The sequence below is a fragment of the Peromyscus californicus genome, unplaced genomic scaffold (assembly GCF_007827085.1).
Source record: "Peromyscus californicus insignis strain IS unplaced genomic scaffold, ASM782708v3 Scaffold_11__1_contigs__length_118956290, whole genome shotgun sequence".
Taxonomy (NCBI): Eukaryota; Metazoa; Chordata; class Mammalia; order Rodentia; family Cricetidae; genus Peromyscus; species Peromyscus californicus.
The window spans coordinates 58,859,952-58,885,667 of record NW_026294402.1 but is presented as its reverse complement, the minus strand read 5'-3'; the positions used below and the strand labels follow the sequence as shown (position 1 = coordinate 58,885,667).

At 41.2% G+C, this 25,716-nt stretch overlaps 1 protein-coding gene across 3 annotated transcripts in view; it reads left to right on the top strand.

Annotated features, from left to right (window-relative positions):
- The window catches only part of Zwilch (zwilch kinetochore protein), a 34,395-nt gene that overhangs the window by 8,160 nt on the left and 519 nt on the right, over positions 1–25,716 (top strand). For 2 of the 3 annotated variants that reach the window (XM_052711744.1, XM_052711754.1), the window contains 14 exons: positions 2,142–2,341; positions 3,861–3,931; positions 4,355–4,510; positions 6,860–6,931; positions 9,386–9,479; positions 10,367–10,422; positions 11,282–11,381; positions 12,122–12,201; positions 13,302–13,458; positions 14,063–14,091; positions 15,920–16,056; positions 19,929–20,024; positions 23,158–23,270; positions 24,513–24,624. In XM_052711744.1, coding sequence (XP_052567704.1) covers positions 2,142–2,341; positions 3,861–3,931; positions 4,355–4,510; positions 6,860–6,931; positions 9,386–9,479; positions 10,367–10,422; positions 11,282–11,381; positions 12,122–12,201; positions 13,302–13,458; positions 14,063–14,091; positions 15,920–16,056; positions 19,929–20,024; positions 23,158–23,270; positions 24,513–24,601 — 1,450 coding nt within the window. In that variant the 3' untranslated portion in view covers positions 24,602–24,624. The remainder of the gene's footprint in view (positions 1–2,141; positions 2,342–3,860; positions 3,932–4,354; positions 4,511–6,859; positions 6,932–9,385; positions 9,480–10,366; positions 10,423–11,281; positions 11,382–12,121; positions 12,202–13,301; positions 13,459–14,062; positions 14,092–15,919; positions 16,057–19,928; positions 20,025–23,157; positions 23,271–24,512; positions 24,625–25,716) is intronic. The other variant, XM_052711762.1, reaches the window with a different exon arrangement.

Here is a 25,716-nt window from a genome sequence, read left to right as displayed (position 1 = left end):
CACAACATGAATTACCATGCCCAAGAAGTCAGTATGCTTCCAGAATACATTTGTATCTTAATCTTCCTTTTTTGCCTTCCTGCTATGTACATATGTAGTGGCCTCCACCCAGCCCCTTGCTACCTGCAAACCCAAGTCTTTGCCTTCAAAGAGTTCTGGAGGATAGAGTCCTAAGAATCCTGACATTATGGAGCAAAAAGTGCTGGAACTGTTCACAGTAGTAATATGCCTTTATACTCGTTTTTACCCTCCTCCAACCCCCACATAGAAGTTTATAACCTCACAGCTTTAATTCCAGCACTTGAGAGGCAGAGGCAGGCAAATCTCTCTGAGTTTGAAACCAGCCTGGTCTACAAAGCCAAGACTATACAGAGAAATGAACCCTGTCTCAAAAACAAAAAAAGAACAAGAAAAGTAAAAGTTTATAAGCTTTTTGTACTGGTTAATAAGTTTTTTTTCATGGCTTCTTGGGCTATAATCATAATGTGGCCTCTTTTCTCTGTTCCCTAGGACTTGAACATTAATTGGTTTTTTTTCTGCCAGTATGTTCGGGTTACTTATGAGTGTGTGCATGTTAATGTGGGAAGAAATACCCATGGTTATGCAGGCCCGATGACAACCTCAGGTGTTGTTCTTAGGTGTAGTCCAGGGCCATTTGTGGCCTAGAACTTGCTAAGTAGATGAGGAGGGCTGACTTAATTCCAGGATCCTCCTGTCTTCCTTTCTCCAGTGCATGAATCACCTACACCCAACTTTTGTTCTTAATTATGTATTTAATTTATGTGTATATGTGTGTATATGCCACATGCATGTGGGTGCCTGTGGAGTTCCAAAGAGGTAGTCAGATTCCCCTGGAGCTGAAGTTACAGGCAGTTTAGAACCATGGGACAAGGCTGCTGGGAATCAAACTCAGACCCCCGGCAGAGCAACAAGTGCTCTTAACCCATAAGCTATCTCTCCAGTCCTGTGTGTGCGTACGTGCGTGCGTTTTAACATGGGTTCTGGAGATGGAACTCAGGTACTTATGCTTGCAAGGCAAGCCCTTTATCATCTGAGCTGTCCCCTGGCCCTATCATTTATGGGTTTTCTTTTTCTTCATGCCTTTCATATACTGTTTTAAGATTTCTGGGCTTACTTTTTGAAGTCCGATGCCTTAGAAATTCCCTTCTTGAGTATCTGATAGTAAATTGTTTTTATCTCTTGAAAAATAGAAATTTAAGCTTCATTTTTTTTAGTTGACCTTTAATTTTGATAAATATATACATTTAATTTTGAGTGGTAGTGAGACTTCTCTTTACCTTAATGCATACCAGTTCATGTTTTGATATGGGTACATTTTCATTTTTCTCTTTCAACAAATATAGATTTATATATGCAAGGCAGTATATGGTATATGTGTACACCATATAACATGCACTGTTATGTTGTCAGAATTATGTGTTAATATATTTTTATACCCAATGTACATAACTTTAAAATTATTTTTTTAATTATGTAGGTGTGTGGGATATGTGCATGTTAGATCTCTGCAGATGCCAGATGTATTGGATCCTTCTGGTGCTGGAGTTACAGGCAGTTCTAAGCCACCAAGTGTGGGTGCTGGGAAGTGAACTCTGCTCCTTTGTAAGAGCAGTACATGTTCTTAACTGCTGAGCCATCTCTCTAGACTTGTAACTGTGAGAGTACATAGTATACCTTCAACTTGCTGAAGTATGTAAACACACATGTATTCATGCATTTTATCACTTCATTTCCAGATTGTTAACGTTGAGACCCTTCCCATTATCTTTTTTAAATTAAAAAATATTAAAATAGCCGGGCGGTGGTGGCGCACGCCTTTAATCCCAGCACTCGGGAGGCAGAGCCAGGCGGATCTCTGTGAGTTCGAGGCCAGCCTGGGCTACCAAGTGAGTCCCAGGAAAAGGCGCAAAGCTACACAGAGAAACCCTGTCTCGAAAAACCAAAAAAAAAAAAAAAAAAAAAAAAAAAATATTAAAATAGGGCATGGGGTGGTGCTGGGGATTGTACTCAGGGTTTCATACATGCCAAACATGTGTTCTACCACTGAGCCAGACTTTCAACTTCAAAGGTAACATGTGATTGGTATTTTATAATTGGTTCTCCTATCCATTGTTTTCAAGGCAGTTAATTGGGCTTTATACCATGGCTCACAATCCTAATATGACCCATTTGAAGATTAAACAGCCAGTTACTGCCCTTCCTCCTCTTTGGGTGAGATGTGACAGTTCAGATCCTGAAGGTACCTGTTGGCTAGGAGCTGAGCTTATCACAGCAAATGACATCATTACAGGAGTTGTCTTACATGTGGTCACTTGTAAAGGTGAGTGTTCAGTCTTGGTATATTTATTTGCATAGTTGTTTTGTGGTACTCAGGAGCTTTCATATAGGAGGGAAGTGTACCCTAGAGTATTGAACCTTGAGTTTGTGCTTAGCATCAATCGGGGAAGAGGAATTGCAGAAACTCCTGAAAATCTGGACATGTTATGCTCTCTTTGTTTGGGTTTAATTTAATTTGTACTTTTTTTTTTAATTTAAAAGAGTAAAAACCAGATTCTAACTGGAATATAATCCTATTTTTACCTTTTTAGAAGGGGTGGGTTTAGGCAAGGTTGTCCTTGAACTCATTATTTTCTGCTTTAGCCTCTGAATCCACTACCTGAATACCACCACCCAGACCCTCCCTCCCTCCCTCCCTCCCTTCCTTCCTTCCTTCCTTTATTTATTTTTTGGTGTGAATTCTTTGCAAGCTAGTCTTAAACTTGTGGGCTCAAGTGAGTCTCCCACTTCAGCCTGCCAAACAGTTGGGACTACAAGTCCATACCAGTGTGCCTAGCTATTTATTTTTCATATATATTGTGAGTGTGTATATTTGTTGTTTGTTTATTTTGTATCTTATAGCCCAATCTGAGTTCAAATTCAGTATCCTTCTGCCTCAGCCTCCAGTGTAGCTAAGATTTTAGATGTGAATTTCCATGCTTGGCTGTAATTATATTCTTTTTTGAGATAGGGACTCACTGTATAGCCCTGGTGGGCCTGTGCTCAGTACATAGACCAGAGTGGTTTGGAACTCACAGACATCAACCTGCTTCTGTCTCTCTCTTTTTTTTAAATAACTTATTTTTGTTTCATGTGTATTCATGTTTGGCCTGCATGTATGTCTGTGTGAAGGTGTCAGATCCCCTGGAACTGGAGTTACAGGCAGTTGTGAGCTGTCATGTGGGTGCTGAGAATTGAACCTGGGTCCTCTGGAAGAGCAGCCAGTGCTCTTAACTGCTGAGCCTTTGTCTCTTGAGTGCTAGGATTAAAGGCATGTGTCACCATGCCCACCTAATTACATTCTTTTGATCCCAATTCCTCCCCAGCTCCTCCCAGACCCCCCCCATCTCCCTACCGAACTCTCCTTTCTTTCTCTATTTAACACTTTTATTTGTTTGATTTTAGTTTGTTTTTTTTTTTTTAAAGATTTATTTATTTATTATGTATACAGCATATATGACTGCAGGCCAGAAGAGGGCACCAGGTCTCATTACAGATGGTTGTGAGCCACCATGTGGTTGCTGGGAATTGAACTCAGGACCTCTGGAAGAGCAGTCAGTGCTCTTAACCTCCGAGCCATCTCTCCAGCCCCTGATTTTAGTTTTTTTGAGACAAGATCTCACTATGTAGCTCTGGCTATCTTGGAACTCACTCTGTAGACCAGGCTGGCCTCAAACTCAAAGAGATCCACCTGCCTCTTTCTCCTGAGTGCTGGAATTAAAGGCCTGTACCACCACTGCCCAGCATAACTTTATAATTTGGAATTAAATCTTTCCTTTCTTTTTTTTTTTAATGTCCTGTAGCTGATAAAAATTACTCTGAAGATCTGGAAAATCTAAAAAATTCACACAAGAAACGACATCACTTGTCTGCTGTGAGTATTTGTCTTGTTAGCTTACTTACAAAGAGCTTGATTGACCTGCCTTCCTAGCATAACCGCTTTCTTCTCATTCTCACTGTGACTAGATGTTTCTCTGTAGTGTCAGAGTATTTGTATTTATTTTTGTATCAGCCAGAGTACAGCTATTCTTTGGTATCTACGGAGTTGGTTCTAGAATCATGCTAAAGTACTAAAATCTTTGTGCTTGACACTCAAGGTTGGTAGACCCCTTAGATACAGTACCCACATGTTTATATGTGCAATGTTGTTGCGAAAAGAATTGTCCTTTGTTTTCATTTGGGATGACAGTGTGATGTATGGTGCTTTTTTTCTGTTGGGACAGAAATCAATGTGATTTTGATAATGGTTTGGTCGTATGAAGTTGTTGCTAATGATCTTCCTGTGACCTCCCTTCAGGTAACAGCCAGAGGATTTGCCCAATATGAGCTGTTTAAGTCCACTGACTTGGATGATATTGTCACCCCATCACAAACTACAGTCACTTTGGATCTTTCCTGGAGTCCTGTGGAGGAGATTCTTCAAACCCCTCCCCTGTCTTCAACTGCAGCTCTGGTAGGAATGGACTCTGTCTTCTCTTTGGGTTGTTCAGGCTCCTGAGTGTTTTACTTGTTTATTGCTAATGCTGTATGCCATCACTGGTGGTTAGGCTGTACACTTAGAAAACCTTAGCTGGCTCCTGGGGTCTCAGCAGACAACCAATTGAGCTTTTGCCCAGTAAGTTGAGATGTCAGTTGCTCATAGTAACCCTGTTACTGTGGAATTTTACTTTCAAAAGATGATTAAGGTCTTTTGTGTGGGCACTCAAGGGTAGTTGACTTCTTTCTGTTCCTGGGCACAGTGACACACACTTTTAATCCTAACATTCGGGAGGACGAGGCAGGAGGATCTCATGAGTTCGAGGCCAGCCTGGTCTACATAGTAAGTTCCCAGACAGCCAGAGCAACATATTGAGACCCTGTCTCAAAAAGAAAAAAAAAAAATAAGAAAGAAAGAAAAGAACTGAAAATTGCTAATAAAACCCAAAAGTTTATATATAAAATACTTGGTGTTATATAGCTGAGTTGTCAAAATATTAAGAACAGAACCTGCTGAACATGCAGTTTAAAAAATGGTGAAAATGAGCCGGGCGGTGGTGGTGCACGCCTTTAATCCCAGCACTCGGGAGGCAGAGCCAGGCGGATCTCTGTGAGTTCGAGGCCAGCCTGGGCTACCAAGTGAGTCCCAGGAAAGGCGCAAAGCTACACAGAGAAACCCTGTCTTGCAAAACCAAAAAAAAAAAAAAAAAAATGGTGAAAATGAGTTTTTATGATGAGATGCTATATATGCTTTTCAAATTAGATCTCTTTTTGGTATTGGAGATTGACTCTAAGTCTTGTGTATAACATAATAGGCAAACATTCTTCCAGTGACCTATGTCCCCAGCTTACCCCCTTTTTAAGATTTATTTATTTCAATGTTTTTTAATTATGAGTATGTGCATGTGAGTGCAGGTGCCTGCAGAGGCCAGAGGTGTTAGATTCCCCTGGTTCTGGAATTAAAGGTGATTGTGGCCTTCCCAACATTGGCGCTGGAAATCTGCATGGACCTCTGCATGAGTAGTATGTGCTCCTAACTACTGAACCATATCTCCAGGACAACACCCCGTGCCCAAGCCAAGCCCATTTTTTTAAAATGAGGCAGGCCAGGTGGCACATGCCTTTGAACTAATGCCAGTTTCAAACAGGCTGTTCTCTGGGAGTTTCAGGCCAGTCAAGGATACATAATAAGACCAAAGGTCCTATTAAGTTTCCTAAGGTTGGCCTTAAACTTGCTTGTTAATCTAGGCTGGCCTTGAACTTGTGACTTCTTGCCTTAGCATCCAGAGTAGCTGGGATTATAGACCTGTAGCACTAGGTTTGGCTCTTCTACAGGCTTTAAAAATCATGTTTTAAGCCCAGTGGTGGTGATACACACCTTTAATCCCACCAACACGGAGACAGAGTCCAGACCAGCTTGGTTTACAGAGCAAGTTCCAGGACAACCAAGGCTACACAGAGAAACCCTGTCTTGCCAGGTGGTGGTGAAACATGCATTTAATCCCAGCACTTGGGTGGCAGAGGCAGGTGGAGCTCTGTGAGTTTGAGGCCAGCCTGGTCAACACAAATAGTTCTAGGACAGTCAAGTCTACACAAAGAAACTCAGTCTTGGGGAGTGGGGGGTGATTTTATGTTTTAAATGTAAAGTACTTGCCTAGATCCAATCCCTAGACTGCATGGTGTAGGGATAGGTATTTAAAAAGAACAGGAAATGCTATTAAGCAAAAGTATATAGAATAACATGTACAACTGTGGATGTCAAGTATGTTTTGTTAAAAAAAATGTATAACCAAGAAGCCTACATAGCATTAACAGTGGTTCTCTTGGAGGGTGGGATTGTGGGTAATTATATTTGTGTTTTCCTTCTCCTGTAGTAGGGATTTACTTGTTTTTTAGCACTTAAGGTTGTAAAGCTATAGCTTCTGGCTAGACTAGTGTATTGATTTAGTTAGGAGTCTAATACAGTGACTACTGTGACTTCATTTTCAGTGTGTCATAATCCTAATCATCAATGAGTTTTGAGCTATTTATTTAAATTTCTTGCACCTGTGCTCTTGGAAATCCCCTGAGGAAAAGCAGAAAAGCATGTGAGGGAGGCAGTTGTTCCATCTTCATGGTACAGAAGAGGGCAGTGGCCTGATTCAGGGTGTGTATCAGGATGGCTGGATCTGTAAGATCTCAGGGTACGGTGTTCTCAGCATGGTATGGGCCTAATTTAATTTATTGGTGCTTTATAAAACGTATGATTGAAGTGCAAATCACAGTGACTCCTAGACAGAGAAGGTGGGGTTGCCAGTGAAAACTGATGGTCTTTGATATTTTTTAGAACATCAGAGTACAATCAGGAGAGCCCAGAAGTTGTTTGAATCATCTCCACAGGGAGCTGAAATTTCTCCTGGTGAGTATCCTTCTGGAATTTCTGTCATTGAAATTTCCTTCATGAAATTGTCATGAAAATGTTTCACATTATAACTTTGATTTTCTTTAAAATCTGTTCTAAAATGTTACATTTCATTATACCCTGGACAACTTGGACAGTTACTTATGTGGCAGTTGTCCTCAAAATGAAAGGGAACTCCTTAGATAATAGCTCCCTACACTCTTCACCTTTCTACTTGACTGGCAGAATTGTATAAGCCAGTACCACAATTAGATTTTTTTGGGGTTTTGTTTGTTTGTTTGTTTGTATTTAATTTGTTTTATTTATTTAGTTAGTTAGTTTTTTTCTCTGTGCAGCTTTGGAGCCTGTCCTGGAACTTGCTCTGTAGATGAGGCTGGCCTCGAACTCACAGAAATACACCTGCCTCTGCCTCCCCGAGTGCTGGGATTAAAGGTGTGCGCCACCACCACCCGGCTATTTTATTTATTTTTTTAAGGTTTATTTTTATTTTATGTGCATGGTGTCTCGTCTGCACATATGTCTGTGTGAGGGTGTCAGATCCCCTGGAACTAGAATTACAGACAGTTGTGAGCTGTCATGTGGGTGCTGGGAATTGAACCTGGGTCCTCTAAAAGAGCAGCCAGTGTTCTTAACCACTGAGCCATCTCCTCACAATTACTTTTAAAACATTTTCATCACTCCTAAACGAAACCTTGTATCCATAGTACAGTTTAGCACTCACTTCACAACCTTGCCCGCCTCTGGCAACCACCAATCTTCTTACACCATTTGTTCCCTTTGATTGTCAAACAGCATCTCATTGTACGGTTATACTCCATTTTATTCATCCTTTCATCGGCTGATAAACGTTTCAATTTTTTTAACTTTTTGGCTATTAGGAATAATACTGCTATGAACATTTATAGAAATTTTTGTGGGAACATATGTTTTCTGCATCTCTGGTGAAATTGGCAACTATGTTTAAATCATTCTTTCCCCTGACACACCACACAGAATCACAGATGTGTAGGAGTGTGTGCGTGCATGCGTGTAAAGTCTTTTCAAAGTCAACTCTTGTATTTTATAAACAAATAGGAATTTGTATTCTTGTGCAGATCTGCCCTCTTCCCCTTGTTCTCATCTTTTTGTCCTTTTGACTGCCCCCTCTTTTTTCCTTTTAAGATTATATTTTATTTATTTGTTGTGCCAGTCAGTTACAGCCCTTTCAGCTCCATCTGACACACTCTCAAGGTCATGCATTGTTTCTCAATAGAGACACTGTGGGCATTTCCCACTGCCCCATTCTTTGTGATTTGGACCATCCTACACATAGCAATATGACTTCCACCAAGTTATTTTGACACAAAAATTTAATCCCAGCACTCGGGAGGCAGAGGCAGGTGGATCTCTGTGAGTTCGAGGGCCAGCCTAGGCTACAGAGTGAGTTCCAGGAAAGGCGCAAAGCTACACAGAGAAACCCTGTCTCGAAAAACTAAGGGGGAAAAAAAATTATCTTCATCTTTTCCATAGACCCTCTGGAGGTAGAAAATGATGTCTTTTCTGTTGAAAACATTTTTCTTTTCTCTGGGAATAAAGGAATTGCTGACTGTTGATCCTGTCATTTTATTGTTACAAAGTCAGGGAATGGTGGATATCATCTCTCATATGAAGCAAAAAAACGTGGGAAGTTTCTCAGCTTTTGGTGAATTTGCCTGCTCCTTGTGTTTCCTGCTGTTTGTTCACTCTGGTTGGAGTCATCCCTCATGATCTTCCCCCTCCTCCTTCCTTCTGTAGACTCTGCTTAGATTTTGGTGTGTGCATGCATGTGTAATTGTATTGTGTTGGGATAAACGTACTTTCGTTGTTCCTTCACATGTAAGTATCTCTCTTGACCCGGGGTCACACGTTGTTCCTGTGTGCACGGCATTATCATTGAGAATACCGTTCTTGGAGTCAGCCTGCTGGGTGTGCATCCTGTACTATTGTTAGTAACTGTGTGACTCTCAGCTAGTTAGCCTCAGTAAAACGAGGTTAGTAGTAGTATTTGTCTCAAAGTTTTGTTGGGATTAAATAGCACACTACATACAAAATCCTATGACAATGCCTAGTGAGTGGTCAATAGTCAAGAACCATTACCGTAGGGCTGGAGAGAGGACTCATCAGTTAAGAGCACTTGTTACTCTTCCAGTGGACCTGGGTGTGATTCCTAGTAGCTACATGGTGCCTCATAACCACCTGTAACTCCATTCCCAGCTTATCCAAGGCCCTCTTTTGAACTTTGCAGGCACCGGGCACTTAGGTGGTACACAGACATACATGTAGGCAAAGAACTCAATACAAGCAATGAAATAAGTAAACCTAAAAAATTTGTTTTAAAGAACTGCTACCTTAACTGATACTGTCAAATACATCCCTAGTAATTAAGCTCTGATTTCCGCTAATGTGTTTTCTGGCTGTTAAATTGTTCTACAGGTTTTGGCTGATGGCTTGAGGACTGGTGTAACTGAATGGCTTGAACCTCTGGAAACAAAATCTGCTGTTGAAGTTGTGCAAGAATTTCTGAATGGTGTTTATTTTCATAATCTGTTCTTGTTTGTTGCTTGCTTTTAATTGGGTACATTTGCTTACTTACCTATTTATTTATTTTAAAGATTTTATTTATTATGTATACAGTATTCTGCCTGCACATGTCCCTGCAGGCCAGAAGAGGGCACCAGATCTCATTACAGATGGTTGTTAGCCACCATGTGGTTGCTGGGAATTGAACTCAGGACCTCTGGAAGAGCAGTCAGTGCTCTTAACCACTGAGCCATCTCTCCAGCCCCTGCCTACTATATTTAAATAACAGTTGTCTCGTGGCTTTATATAGCTTTGAGTTAGAATACATTAAAGCTGTGATCTGATCTAGTTGGAGGGGACAGCTTTGGTTCTAAAGTATCAAAGATAGATGTTATTATTAAAATTATAAAATTTAGTTTGGCCAAGCCTGGCAGCCCAGGCTTGTAATCCTAGCTAGTTGAGAGGCTGAAGCAGAATTGTTAGCCAGAGCCACAGAGTGAGTTCAGTGCCAAGCTAGACAACTTAGTGAGACTTTGTCACAAAATAAATACAAGAGTCAAAAGGGCTGGGGATGTAGCTCAGTACTAGAGCACTTGCCAACTGTACTTGAGTCCCTAGGTCTGATCAGCCTTCAGGACTGCAAAGACAGAGACCATTTACATGGAAATTCATGTAGCATAGGTGGGTTTGAGATTGTAGGAGAAGAGTGATCAGTGTCTGAGTGTCTTCCACGTGCCTATCATTTGTTGCTTCCTGCTTGAAGGATAGCTACCATAGTGGTAGTTTACTAAAGTCCTGCTATTCCCGTTTGCTACTTAAAAACAGGATTTGGATGGAAATAATATGGAAAACAGAAAAATAAAATCAAATTAATGAGCTTTTTCTACTTTCTAGACTTAAATAAACTAGATGAATTTGATGATTCTACAAAAAAAGACACACAAAAAGAGGTAAGCAGTTACTATCAGTTAGAAACTTAGCCTGTGTGCTGGCGAGAAGTCTCAGCGGTTAAGAGCACTGGGTGTTCTTCTAGAGGACCTGGGTTTAATTACCAGCACCCACACAGCAGCTCACAACTACCTATAGCTCCAGTTCTAGGGGATCTCACACCCTCACACAGACATACATACATGCAAAATACCAATGAACATAAAGTAAGAATTAAATAAATCATTAAAAATTGTTTAAAAAAAAAAGAAACTTACCCTGCTTTTGAAGTTTTACCTTTTGTTTTGTAGCCTCTCAGAGCTCCTTCCATTCTGTATTTGTTTTTGTTATTCAGCTGTAGAGAGTAAAAACAGTTATGTTAATAACACCCTGTAGAGAACATTGCTATAGTGTGAATATAATATATGAATACAACATAAAACACTGGCGTTGTACTGAAAAGGAAATGGAGACAAAAACAAGATAATGTTTCCATGTGGAAAGAAAACCGAGAGCTTGCTTCTAAGCAGTATAGTTTGGCTGTTGTTTGGCGTTTGGTTTTGTTTTGAGCCAGGGTTTTGCCGTGTACCTCAGGCCAGCTTCAAACTCCTTTCACATGTGCTTCAGCCTCCTGAGTGCTGGCCTTCATGAGGATGCACTGCCACTGTGTCTGCTCGGTACTGTAGCCTTCAAACAGTTCAGGACTATTACTTCACTCTATTCAAGTGTGTCTCCTTGTTAGTAAAGGAAGTTGTGTGGATAGTAACATTTATATCATTCTTTGATTTGTTCACGTCTTCACAGCTCTCAGAATAGTGTTTAAAGCTTCAACTACTTCACTTTAAATAAACTGGTATTCTCTGAAGTTTGCTTCTTTTTCAGACGGTGAACCATGATGCAGCTGCAGTTGACAGATCTGTGCTTATCACAGTGCGGGAGGATCTTGATTTTGCTGAACAGCTTTGGTGCAAAATGAGCAGCAGTACGTATCCATCATAATTTAAGTGGGCTTTTATTTGTTTGGTTAAGGTTCTCTTTTTTTTTTTAAATTTTATGTATATCGGTGTTTTGTGTGCATACTACATGAGGTCAGCCTGCTTGCACAGGCCAGAAGGCAGCTTCAAATCCTCTGGAACTAGTTATAGATGGTTGTGAGCCACCATATAGGTGCTGGGAATTGAATCCCAGCACTGTGGAGGCAGAGACAGCTGAATCTCTGAATTTGAGGCCAGAGTGGGCTACATAGTGAGTTCCAGGACAGCCATTCACAGGAAAACCCTGTCTCAGAAACAGCAACAACAACAAAAAGATTTGTGTCACCACACCCAGCTTCTCTTGCCTTTTAAAATATAAAAACTTGTTAGCTGACGGTGGTGCACGCCTTTAGTCTCAGCACTTGAGAAGCAGAGGTGGGCAGACCTGTGAATTCAAGGACAGCCTGGTCTACAGAGCCAGTTCCAGGACAACCAGAGCTGTTACATAGAGAAACCCTGTCTTGAAACCACTCCCCATACCTGAATAAAATCTTTAAAAAGTCAATGTTCCTACCAAATGTTATTTGCCATTCTGAGCTTTTTGTTGTTTTCCCTCTCAATTTTAAATTCCCCCTTTCAGTACTAAAGTGCAGATTTTTGCTTGTGTCGTGTCATGTGTGTGTCATTAAAATGACACTTGTGATCAGTAGAGATGTGGAAATGATTTCTGTGTGACTTGATTTTCAAGGTGTGGTTTCATATCAAGACTTGGTGAAGTGTTTCACGTTGATCCTGCAGAGTCTGCAGCGTGGTGATATACAGCCTTGGGTAGGTTGAATGGTATGACTAGAATGTTTTTCTCAGTGCCATATACAAACCAAATCAAACCAAACAAAAAGAGCATGTTTGATTAAACTCTGATCAGTCTGAGTTGAACTCCCAATTCTGCTACTTTCTAGCTGTGTGAACATCACTGCCCTCACATGCAGTGTGAGGGCTGGATCTACCTGCATCATAGTGTTGTGTAGGGGGGAACTGATCTAATGTATACACAGTACCTAGTGCCTGGCACATAGAATCTGCTGATTACTATAAACTGTTCTGGGAATGAATGTTTTCATAAGCCCCTGATGAGACAAACTAGGATGTTCTTTTTCATGGCAGTTTTGATGATGACTTGAGATTCTCTAAATGTAATATGACATTTGAACAACTAATACTTGTATTAGATCTACCCTACACTCATGCACAAAAATATATACCAAGGCTGTGTTAACACATTCCTGTAATCCCAGCATTTGGGAAGCAGAGGCAGGATGATCACACATGGAGGTCAGCTTGGGCTGTCATGAGACCCTGTCTCAAAAACAAAACAAAAAAGTAGATTTTTGTCCATCAGAATACTTATATAGTTTTGTTTCTAGACACCCAAAACAGTAAATAATGTACGTTTCCCTTGCCGATGAGATGACTAAGTAGCAATACTATAGCCACATAATGTTATGTGTAACAGCTGCTAAGACAGGGTTGACAGCAAAGGATGCAAAATACACTTAACTGTACAAAATGTAAATTTTGAAAAAGACAAAATCTGAGCCGGCTGGTGGTGGCGCATGCCTTTAATCCCAGCACTCGGGAGGCAGAAGCAGGTGGATCTCTGTGAGTTCGAGGCCAGCCTGGCCTACAGAGTGAGTTCCAGGACAGGCTCCAAAGCTACACAGAGAAACCCTATCTCAAAAAACCATTAAAAAAAAAAAAAAGAAAGAAAGAAAGAAACTCAGGTTAACTTGGGGGCTTTTAGTAAAACAATTTATAGTGTTAGGGGGCTGAAAATGTAAAATTATAATTTTGAGCTCCTAGTCTTCTTTTGCTTGTTACGTTTATTTATACTTAAATTTAAGAATTGATAAACTTTTTTCTATTTCTAGTTGCATAGTGGGAGTAACAGTTTACTCAGTAAGCTCGTTCATCAGTCTTACCATGGAGCCATGGACAGTGTCCCTCTCTCTGGAACTACTCCACTTCAAATGCTTTTGGAAGTTGGTTTGGACAAACTAAAGAAAGATTATATCAGCTTCTTCGTCAGTGAGTCCTTTTTCCAACTTGAAAACCTGTCAGTTGCCACTCATAAATACTCTCAGATGTGTACCTTCCTAGTCATTGTAGGTCTGGCTTTGCCCTGTTGGCTGTGAGACAAGCATTTGTCTTCTGAGCCTATTTCCCACATGATAAATATAATAGGTTAAATAGAGCTATAGTGTTCATTTTTTGCTTTTAGGTGTGCGGTTTTTGTTTGTCTGTATGTTTTGTTTTTTAATGTGGTATGGTAGGGCACCCGGGCCACGGTGTACATGTGGAGGTATGAGTTCTTCCTTCCACCATGTGGATCCCAGGATCTAGCTCAGATGGGAACATTTGGTGGCAGGTACCTTTACCTGCGGAGCCATCTTATTGTCCCTAGTTCAAAGATTTTTTCACTACTTAACACTTGATACTTTATTTATTAGGGACAAGCTATGATCAGTTTTAAAATAAGTATTAGTATGTATTTATGATGTAATTGAGGAACTATTTAATCACCTCTTCAATATATGAACTGTGAAACTTTTTCTTAGGTTCCTTTTTTTTTTTAATTTTTAAAATTTTATTAGAAAATTCCTAAAGCTTATTTATATGTTTTTCTTGATAGGTCAGGAACTTGCATCTTTGAATCATTTGGTGAGTTTCTTTCTCTTATATTGTCATTCTGCACACAGTGTTAAGTGTCGGGAGTGTGCCAGTCTCTGTCCTGGGTCCTAGGAAGATCAGGAAGCCAACTGATGTCAGTTATTACTAGTTCCTAAAGTACATTTCAAATTAGCTCGTTCTGTTACAAGGAGAAATTCCTTTTCTCCTTGTATTTATGCAACTGACATGTAGTTTTCTTTTGTTGAAGCCAAGGTTCTGATGGTTAGGGAAGCCATTAGACCTATGAAGAAGTATTTATGTCCTTTTTTTTTTTAATTTTATTTATTATGTATACACACACCAGAAGAGGTGTGTGTATACATATCCCATTATAGATGGTTGTGAGTCTTCATGTGGTTCCTGGGAATTGAACTCAGGACCTCTGGAAGAGTAGCCAGTGCTCTTAACCTCTGAGCCATCTCTCCAGCCTGTATTTATGCCCTTTTGACTCATTTGTTTTACATTTTTTGGGGGTGGAGTTTTCGAAACAGGGTTTCTCTGTATAGTTTTGGTGCCTGTCCTGGATCTCACTTTGTAGGTCAGGCTGGCCTCAAACTCACAGAGATCCACCTGGCTCTGCCTCCCAATGGATTAAAGGCGTTCACCACCACCACCACCAAGTTTGTTTTACATTTTAAGGATTATTTGCTAAAGAAGTTAGGACATTCCAGCCGGGCACACACCTTTAATCTTAGCACTCTGGAGGCAGAGGCAGGTGAATCTGAGTTTGAGGCCAGCCTGGTCTACAGAAAGAGTTCCAGGACAGCCAGGATTACACAGTGAAGTCCTGTCTCAAAAAAACAAACAACAACAACAAAAGGTATGGCATTGGTTAGTGTATTGGCTCAGGACCAGTCTCTTGTAGGTTGCTCTCAGCATTTATCATGTAGCCTTCCCTACAGCCTGACAGTTTATTCTTTCAGAGTGAGTGAGTGGAAGAGCATCTCCTGTGCCTCTCAGTCTTCTAAAAGGCTTGTCTGGGCAGGTTTTTATAAGGACCTGGTGATAATCTCCCTTTGATTAACAAATAGTCTATTAGTGACCTAGTTATTGCAATAAAACCACATCATGTTTGCAAGTTCTAGGCTTTGTCAAGGGGAAGGAATTATACAGAGTGTACACTTCAGGAGACTAGTCTTGAAGGCTATTGTCAAAGTCTGCTTATCATTTCCACTATGGATTATTAGGTTGGGTCTCAGAAATAGGATGAAATAAAAGATGAACATTTTATAATACTGGCTTAGCTTGCCAAATTTCTTCTGCAAAAGCTGTGCTGGTGTACCAGTAATATGTGCTAGGGGAAGATTGTCAAGCACTTGGTTAGTTTCTCGAACTTAGGTTCACCAGGTGTGGAGAGATTGAAGAGTGGTCTGTCTTGTTAGTTAGTCCTTCATGCCACCCCAGTAATGTGCCCCCTTAGTGATGCAGCCCTGGGATTAGCTGCTATGGGAGACTGTGTACCATTGTTTGCCTATGTCGTTCTTAGTAAAAACCTGAGTTCATTTGTTTGGTTTTGGTTTTTCGAGACAGGGTTTCTCTGTGTAACAGCTCTGGATGTCCTGGAACTCGCATTGTAGATGAGGCTGGCCTGGAACTCAGAGATCCACCTGCCTCGGCTTCCTAAGTGCTAGGATTAAAAGCATGAGCCACCACCACCCAGTGTGAAGACCTGAGTTTAAAGGGTAGTCTGTGTCGTTGCCTCTCCTCCCAACCCTGGTATCAAGCATCCAAATTTAGAGGTAGAGGGAATGGCCATTTCTTCCCAGAGCTTCTGCTTAGACTTTGCCTCCTTACTCTCTTTATACTTCTTTCTTTCCAGGAATACTTCATTTCTCCGTCAGTAGCTACACAGGAACAGGTTTATCGTGTTCAGAAACTCCACCATATTCTAGAAATACTAGCCATCTGTATGCTTTTCATTAAACCTCAGCATGAGCTTCTCTTTGCTTTAACACAGTAAGTGTTTTTTCTTTTTGCTTTGAGGCATTGTCTCATTTGTAGCCCAGGATGGCCTCAGCCTCAGTGTAGTTCTCCTTGCCTCAGTTTCCCCAGTGCTGGGATTACAGATAGGAGCACCACAGCAGCTCACAGTAAGTATGGCTCTATTGTTTGCTTACTTAAGATCTCTCCTCTTCTAATGTCTTCTTCTAAAAAGTGTAGTTAAGAGTTAAGAGCACTGGCTGCTCTTACAGATAGCCAGGTTCTATTCCCAGCACCCACATGGCAGCTCACAAACCATCTCCAGCTCCAGTTCTAGCGGGATCTGACACCCTCTTCTGTTCTCCTTAGGCTCCTGCTTGCATGTGGTATGGTACACATAGATACACTCAGGTACACACATATACACATAAAATAAGTCTTGGTCTTTTTGTTTTTGTTTTTAATATTCACAGTTTTTATTGCTAGTTAGACTAGAACCTATTTGCCTTGTCTTTACTATAGTGCCGCTTTAGGTCAATGTTATATGAAGGAACGGCTTTGGATTGAAAAATAATCAGAATTGACTTTTTCTCACCCCTGGCTTCATTAGGAAGTTTCCTCTCAATGAATCATATTTCTTCTGTAAAAAGGATATACTAATTCATTTGACTGCTGAAGGATTAAATGATGTATCCTATATATTGTATCTGATACTTAGTAAATACTGTTGTATTCTAATTTTAGAAAACAAGTTCTACACTCCTGTGAATCTGGATCAGATCCCCAGGCCTGTCAGTAGCATGGCTGTACTTAGAGCTGGTCAGTTTGACTACAGGAAGTTTAGAACAACCCTTGTATGTGAAGATGCTAGGTCTTACTGGGAATTGGAGAATCATTTATCTTTTCCCAATATTTTTAAAGATTTATTTATTGATATGCATGTGAGTGTATGTGCTGTGTACACTCCTGTGCATGGGCACAGAGGCCAGAAAAGGGCCTCTGGTGTTCTTCTCTATCATTCTCCATGCATTCCCTTTTTTACTTATTTTTTTAAAAATTTTTGGCTGGGTATGATGACACATGCTTTTTTTTTTTTTTTTGGTTTTTCGAGACAGGGTTTCTCTGTGTAGCTTTGCGCCTTTCCTGGTACTCGCTTTGGAGACCAGGCTGGCCTCGAACTCACAGAGATCCACCTGGCTCTGCCTCCCGAGTGCTGGGATTAAAGGCGTGCGCCACCACCGCCCGGCTAGATGACACATGCTTTTAATCTTAGTTTTCAGGAGGCAGAGGCAACTGATCTCTGAGTTCTAAGTTCTACATAGGCAAGTTCAAGGCTAGGCAGGACTCCATAGTGAGACCCTGTCCAAAAATACATTTTTTTATATTTATTTAGTGTATATACACATGCATGCCAAGGTGTATATGTGGCAGTTATAAGGACAATCTGTCCGACAATGTGAATCCTGCAGTGAGCTCAGGTTGTCAGATTTGCAGCAAACACCTTTACCAATGGAATCATCTCACTGCCCCCCACCACCCACTTCTTCTTTCTGAGGCAAAGTCTCCCCACAACCTGAGGCTTTGCATTTTCTCACATAGGCTGGACGCCAGCAAGCCCCAACCATCCTCCTCCCGCTGCCTCCCAGCTGAGTTGGCATTGCAGACATGTATGGGATGTCCAGCTTGTTACATGGGTTCTGGGATCTGAACTCTGGGCCTCATATTCCACAGCAAACCCTTTTAACTGTTAAGCCATCTCTCCAAATCACATTATCCAAATTTAGAATTTGCATCAGTTATGAAGGTGTAAAGAGGAATGCTACAAGCCAAAAAAATATACAATAAAGTAGGATTTCAGCTGATTATGACAAAGTTAATACCTGGAAGAAGCCAAGGGCCTTCCAGAGGTCAAGCTGAGGTTCAAGGAGCCTTGGTGATATTTGGCCTTTGATTATCAGCTGTTTCCTGCTATGAGTTTCTTGTGTGCTATTGTAGCTTTTCCATCATTGGGCACCATTTCCCCTCTACTAAAGGAATATTTAGATAACCTTCTGTGCTGACAGCTATGCACAGCTGGAACCTCAGTTCAAGCCTCCCTGTAATTATCATCATTGGCAGCATCCGGCCAGGTCCATCCCCAGATGGAGTAAAGTACCTTATCAGAGATACCTCTGTACTCTCTAAGAACAGACTTAAACATCCAGACTACCCATTTGAGAAGGCCTGGCGGATGTGCCAATTAAGCTTAACTTCCTCCTTTCCCAAATCTTATCTCTAGTTCCAGATCTCCCTTTAACTATCACCAGAGGCATCTAGCTATACACAGGTTGCTTAGCTACCGAGCACACTTTCCTCCACCCTGAAGAAAAACAGCAGATAGCTTGAACAAATAGGAGACACAGGGAAAAAAAGAAGGCAGTTTTATTTTCTCCCATTGATCTAGCAGCTTATAGATTCTTAACATTTCCTACCAATCACATTGAAGATTATAGTTGAGCACATAAGATCCCTCTTCTTAGATATTACCTGAATTTAGCCTTTACTTAATTCATTTCCCTCTTAGTCACTTCCCTCTTGGGTTGCAAATGATAATTAACAACTACTGCCCCTCTATGTGATTCTTATCATCCCTCCATTTGACCCTGGAAGCCTGGCTTTGCACTGCCAAGGGATTACTGCTTGTAAGTGTATATATACCGGGACTCCCAGGGCACGGGAGGAAGAAGATTTGGAAGAATAAATGACTGGACTAAGAGTTCTGTGTGCTGAGATTCTGTCTCCTGAAAATAGTCCTTGCCATTCATAGTTTTCTCTCCTGAGCCCCTGGGATGTATAATATTAAGGCTGGCCCCTCTAATATTATATAATATTATACAAGAGAGGAAAGTTTGAAATCATTGCTTATCCAACCTAAAAGGTTTTTTCCATTGTTGAAGATCAATACTATAGACATGCTGGCGGTGTAGCACAGTAGTAGAGCATTTGCCTAACATGCATGAGGCCCTGGGTTCATTCCCTAACACTAGAGGGGAAGAGGGGAAGGAAGAGATGGAGGGGTAAATGAAAAAAGAAAAGATCAGTAGTATAAGTGAACTAGTTTTTTAATTCCCTGGATTCTGGACAGGAGAGTTGGTTCAGCAGATGGTGCCAAGTCTGAGGACCTGGGTTCAGTCCCTGGGACCCACATAGTAGAAGAGAAAACCAACACCTCAGAGTTGTTCTCAGATCTCTACAGATATACTTTGAAATGGTAGCATACACACATATACACACAATAAATAAATTTAATTGTTTAAACTCCCAGGATTCTGAAAGCAATGGAGTCTATTTTTGTCTTTCCTGTACTAATTTTTCTTTTTCAGATCCTTCCTTCTTCCTATTTAAGTCTGTATTTGTGCTCAGTTGGGAACTGAACCTAGGGCCTTACCTGTGAAAGACAAGCTCTCTACCACTTAGTTACATTCTTAGCCCAGTATGTTTTTATATAAGAAATCTGTCTACTATATTTTTTTTAAGTGAATGAGATTTTCTTGGACATAAAGAAAACATAATCTAAGTTTTATAGGCAGTGGGGGTGGGGGTTGTTTGTTACTATTATGGCTCTGAATTCATTCCTTCTGTTGAGTTCCGGTTAGTGACACTCAGTAAAATGTTATTCTAAGCCGGGCGGTGGTGGCGCACGCCTTTAATCCCAGCACTCGGGAGGCAGAGCCAGGCGGATCTCTGTGAGTTCGAGGCCAGCCTGGACTACCAAGTGAGTTCCAGGAAAGGCGCAAAGCTACACAGAGAAACCCTGTCTCGAAAAACCAAAAAAAAAAAAAAAAAAAAAAAAAATGTTATTCTAGACTATAAAGCCTTTATTTTCCTGATTGCTCTTATTCCTTAAAGAGATTGCTTTATCTTTCTAGATCCTGCATAAAATACTACAAACAAAATCCTCTGGATGAGCAACATGTTTTTCAGTTGCCAGTCAGACCAGCTGCTGTAAAGAATCTGTATCAAAGGTGAGAAACTTCATAATGACATTGTACCTCTGGGCAGTTTGGTACCCAGTTTCCATGGGATTTCGTGACCCAGCATGGCTTAACCTCTGGACTTAGTCTTTCCCCATTTCTTCTCCCAGACTTCGTGTCACTTAAGACTTCTGAGCCTCTAGTCTTTGCTCTGTCACCAAATCAAGGGAGAAATAATAGACGAAGGGGGAAAGCTGGGGATAAACAGGGACAGCAGGTCAAGGATGTGGCTGTGGGATTGAGAGAATTGTGGCTGTTCACTCTGACATGCTGGAAGTGCTCATCTCCCTGTCTTTTCCTTCCTCATAGCAGCTTCTTGAAGCTTCTGTCATACTAAAAATATGCACTGTCATGCTCAGTGATTAGTTGATTTTGAGATGGGATCTTACTATGTTGCCTAGGCTGGCTTTAAACTTCGTTGTCCTGTTTCAACTTCCAAAGTATTGGAATTACAGCCATGCACCACTATGTCCAGTTACTAATGGCCTCTTATTTGCCAAATTAAATGGACATGTTATAGAAAGAATGTTTTTGCCTTTAATTCTAGCAGGTGCTCATGAGTTCCAAGGCCAGCCTGGTCTACATAGCAAGTTCTACGCCAGACAGAACTACAAATTGAGACAGTGCCTCAAAAAGGGTGGGCAAGATAACTTCCTTGGTAAAAGTCACTAAGCCTTATGACCTGAGTTCAACCCTTGGAGCTCACATGGTTAAATGACTTCCACAAGTTGTCCTTTGACATCCACATGTATATTCCGCATGCCTACCATGGCATACACACACCCATACATGGACACTCTCACACATGTACTAACTAACTAACTAAATAATTAATAAATAAATGAATAAATGTTTAAAAAGGGATGGGTTTGGGAGATGACTCAGCTGGTAAGAAAATCACTCACTGCACAGCTCTTGATGACCTGAGTTTTTTGCTCTTTGGAACTCATGTAAAAGCCATTGTAATGGCCAGGCATGGTGGTGCACACCTTTAATCCCTGCACTTGGAAGGCAGAGGCAGGAAGATCTCTGTGAGTTCAAGGCCAGCCTGGTCTACAAAGTGAGTTCCAGGACAGCCAGAGCTACAGAGAGAAACCTTGACTTGGGGGCAGGGGAGCATTGTAGTGGCTTGCATTACGTCATTCCAATTGTGGCTAGATGGGAGACAGAGACAGGAAAAACCACTGGGACCCCTAGTACTTATTAGTGTACAGCAGAAATAATGAGAACTCTGCCTCAGAAACAGGAAACTGACTCTTTAAAAGTGGTCCTCTGACCTTCACATGCGCTGTGGAACATGCCTGTCTGCACTCACACACTAAATCTTTGAAAGTTTAAAAAATACACATTTATTTATTTATTATTGGTTTTTTTGAGGACAGGGTTTCTCTACAGCCAGGTGTAGCCCTGGCTGTCCTGGAACTCACTTTGTAGACCAGGCTGACCTCGAACTCACAGAGATCCACCTGCCTCTGCCTCCCAAGTGCTGGGATTAAAGGTGTGCGTCATTACCACCTAGCTAAATTATGTATTATTATTATATGTGTTTATGTATGCTACATGTAGGAGCGTGCAGGCTGTGGCATGTGTCTGAGGGCAGCTTTGTAGAGTCCACTCTCCTTTCACCTTTCCTATGGCTCTGGGCATCAGACTTAGGTCGCCAGCCTTCCATCATCTGGCAGCAAGCACCTTTACTCACTGAGCCATCTAAATGGCCTCAAATGAATGTTAATTTTCATTACATTTATTTCTTTATTTACGTGTGTGCGTGTGTGTGTGTGTGTGTGTGTGTGTGTGTGTGTGTGTGTGTGTGTGTCAGTGGGTCCTGTAAGCAATGGCACACATGTGGAAGTCAGAGGACAACTCACAAGAGTCAGCTCTCCCCTTCCATCATGAAACCCAAGTTACCAGGCCAGTACCTGCTGAACCATCTCTCCTACCATGATAATCTTTTTAAAATTTAATTCATTCATTAAAATTCGAAAAATTCTACCTTCTTTGTAACACTTTTTTCTCCTTTGTGTTTCTCTTTCAAATGAACGTCATTAATCACCTAATGCCCAAACCACCCTCTGTTGACTCTTTTTCCTCACTTTGTCTTTTAAATAGTTACCAATCTTGAGGTAACCCCCCCCCCACACACACACACACACACCCACGCACACGCACACACACACGCACACTGTTATTTCTTTGGAGGAAAATAGGGAGATAGAAGTAGGGTCTCACTGTAGCTCATGCTGGCCTTAAACTTGTGATTCTCCTGCCTCAGCCTCTCAAATGCTAGAATTACTGCATATAACACAATACTTGGCTTACACAGTGTTTCTCTATTACTGCTTTATATTTATATATAAAATATAACTTATTTCTATTTTATGTTCATTAGTGTTTTGCCTGCATGTATACCTATGTGAGGGTGTCAGAAGCCCTGGAACTAGAGTTAGAGACAGTTGTGAGCTGCTTTGTGGTGCTGGGAATTGAACCCCGGGTCCTCTGGAAGGAGCAGCCAGTGCTCTTAACTGCTGAGCCATCTCTCCAGCTCCAGTCTATTACTGCCTTTTTATTTTTTTATTTTTTGGGTTTTTCAACACAGGGTTTCTCTGTGTAGCTTTGCGCCTTTCCTGGTACTCGCTTTGGAGACCAGGCTGGCCTCAAACTCACAGAGATCCACCTGCCTCTGCCTCCCGAGTGCTGGGATTAAAGGCGTGCACCACCACCACCACCCAGCCGCTTTTTTAAAGACTTGTTTCTCTGCTGGGCAGTAGTGGTGCATGCCTCTCAGCACTAAAGAGGCAGGGATAGGCAGTTCTCTGAGTTCGAGACCAGCCTGATCTACAGATCGAGTTCTGGGACAGCCAGGGCTACACAGAGAAACCCTGTCTTGAAAAAAACAAATCATCAACAGCAACAACAAAATGGTTTTTCTTTGAAATGTGTGTCTGTTCTTGTCTCTCCCAGTCTCTTGACTGGACTTCTCCGGGACACGCGTTGTGTCGTATTTATATCCCTCAGTGGTTGTCACATGAGGATTTCACAAGTGACTAGAAGGAAGGAAGGTAACAGCTGTTACTTGGTCACTGGTAGTTTATTTATTTTTGTTTTGTTTTGTGTTTTTCTTTAGTGAGAAGCCACAGAAATGGAGAGTGGAAATAAGCAGTAGTCAGAAGAAGGTGAAAACAGCGTGGCAGCTGAGTGAAAGCTCTCCTCTAGATCATTCCAATTTTCACAAGCCTGGTAAAGATGACTGGTAGTCAGTTAAGTCTTTCTGGGAGGAATCATTGTACAGGTCTTTTCCTGAACTGTAGGTACAAAACATACTTTAAAGGAAAATCTGACTGTGCCAGTGTGAGCCTAGTAATCACTAACAAGTGCTTGTCCTTATTATCCTGGATAAAAGAGCCTTTACTTGAATGAGGGCAAGAAGTAGGGACGGTGATGAGATGGAAATATTAGCTCACGCTTTATATTGTAACCATGGTGATGCTTCTTCCCTAGTGCATTCTCTGCAGCTAGAACAGGGTTGCCATTTCTGGTGTTCTGTCAGACACTGCCCATGTCAGTCTGTTAGCTCTTTGTCTAGTTGGCTGGCCCTCTAGCTTCTTCAGTAAGCCCTTTGAAACCCTTATCTCCATGCAGACTGATTGTGATGTTACCTTTTACTCATGTGGGCCTTCAGTGGTCACATTCAAATATTACAAAGATTATCTGAAAATAAATCTGACAGTTTCCTGACAGAATAGAAGATTTCAGCTGCCTTAATCAGCCACTGGTAAGAATACAAATAGTTTTATCTTTCTGGTTGATACTGTCTTAGTTTCTTTATTTTGCTGTCATAAAATACCCTAATAAAAGCAACTTAAGGTACTGGACAGTGGTGGCACACACCTTTAATCCCAGCACTCAGGAGGCAGAGGCAGGTGGATCTCTGTGAGTTCAAGGCCAACCTGGTCTACAGAGTGACCGGGACAGCCAGAGCTATGCAGAGAAACCCTATCTTAAAAACAAAATAAAACAAAAAAGAGTGTAAATCCTAAGAATTTCTTCTCTGAAATTATGTTATAGCAGGATTCAGAAAATCCAGTTGAGCCTTAAGTGGTGACACAGAAATTAATGTAATTGCTTCCCAAGGGAGAATAGCTCTCCCTCCCTCCTTCCCTCCCTCCCTCCCTCCCTCCCTCCCTCCCTCCCTTCCTTCCTTCCTTCCTTCCTTCCTTCTTTCCTTTCTTCTTTCTTCCTTCCTCCATCCCTTCCTCTCTCTCTTTTTCTTTTTTCTTCCTTCCTCCCTCCCTCCTTCCTTCTTCCTTTTTTTTTTTTCATTCTATTTTTAGCTCTGTTTTAAATGTTAGGCTGTTTAATCATGACTTAAAAGGAGACAGGTGCCCTCCACGCTCCTTCTCACCTGCCATGTTGTAGTGAAGTCAGCTCCGTACATGAGTGAAGCTGTTCTGACTGACCTCCTTGTCTTTCTGCTTACAGATTTGTCTGAGTTGACACTGAATGGTAGTCTGGAAGAAAGGGCCGCTTTCATTAATATGGTTACCTGCAGCCAGGTGCACTTCAAGTAACACGTGCTGAGGGTCCCTGCAAGGTACCTGTGTTCTCTCACATAGGTCGTGATGTGTTGAGTGCCTGTGTTTTAGCTGTTTTTACATTGTCAATATTGCATCTACACATCAGGAATACAGTTGTTCACCTGTCGTGCCCTGAGTGGCCTACCAGTTACTACTTGACTTTGAAAGTCTCTAATTCCTTTGTACCTTTTGTTGGCCACTTAATGTGTCTGCCTAACTCTAGAGTCAGAAATGAAAATGATTTTTGAGTGGTAATATCTTTGCATTTTAAATCTGAAGAGTTCAATTTCAAAATCATTGATAAGAGAAAAATCATAAATAGACCCCAACTGGATATTAAAAGCAGTTTTGTTAATAAACAGTTTTCCTCAGCTCAATCTCATTGAGCCCTAAATATAAACACCTTTTAAAAAAAATCGTACTTTGATTTTTAAAATCAAAAAGTAAGCACCACCAGGCAGTGGTGGGGCACACCTTTAATCTTAGCCCTTGGTGGGCAGAGGTCGGAGAAGTTCTGAATTCAAGGCCAGCCTGGGCTACACAGAGAAACCCTGTCTTGGTAAACCTAAAAAATAAAATCATTTTCCTTTGAGATGGTATTAGCTAAAAGGGTTAAGGAAAGTCCTCTTTTGTTTTTTGTTTTTGTTTTGTTTGCTTGTTTATTTTTGTTATTTGTATGTGTGTTTGAGACAATCTCACTGTGTAGCCCTAGCTTACCTGGAATTCATGGTATAGACCAGGCTGACCTGAAACACAGAGATCCTGGGGTTAAAGTGCTGAGATTAAAGGTGTGCAGTACCTTGCCCATTAGATCTCTTTTTGTTTCAGAAACAAAAATAAATAGAATTAAATAATGAGTAAAATGCCTGACGTTACCATTCCCTCTTAAGCCCCATTTGCCCTCTAATAAATGGAGATTAATTTTTATCATAGTTAAAAATAAAGGGACTTTAAGATGGGGTTTTTCTGTGTAGTTCTGTCTGTCCTGGAGCTCACTTGTGTAGACCAGGCTGTCCTCAAACTCAGACATCTGCCTGCCTCTGTCTCCTGAGTGCTGATATTAAAGGTGTGTAGTATCTTGCCTGGCTTTGATTTAAATTAAAGAGAAA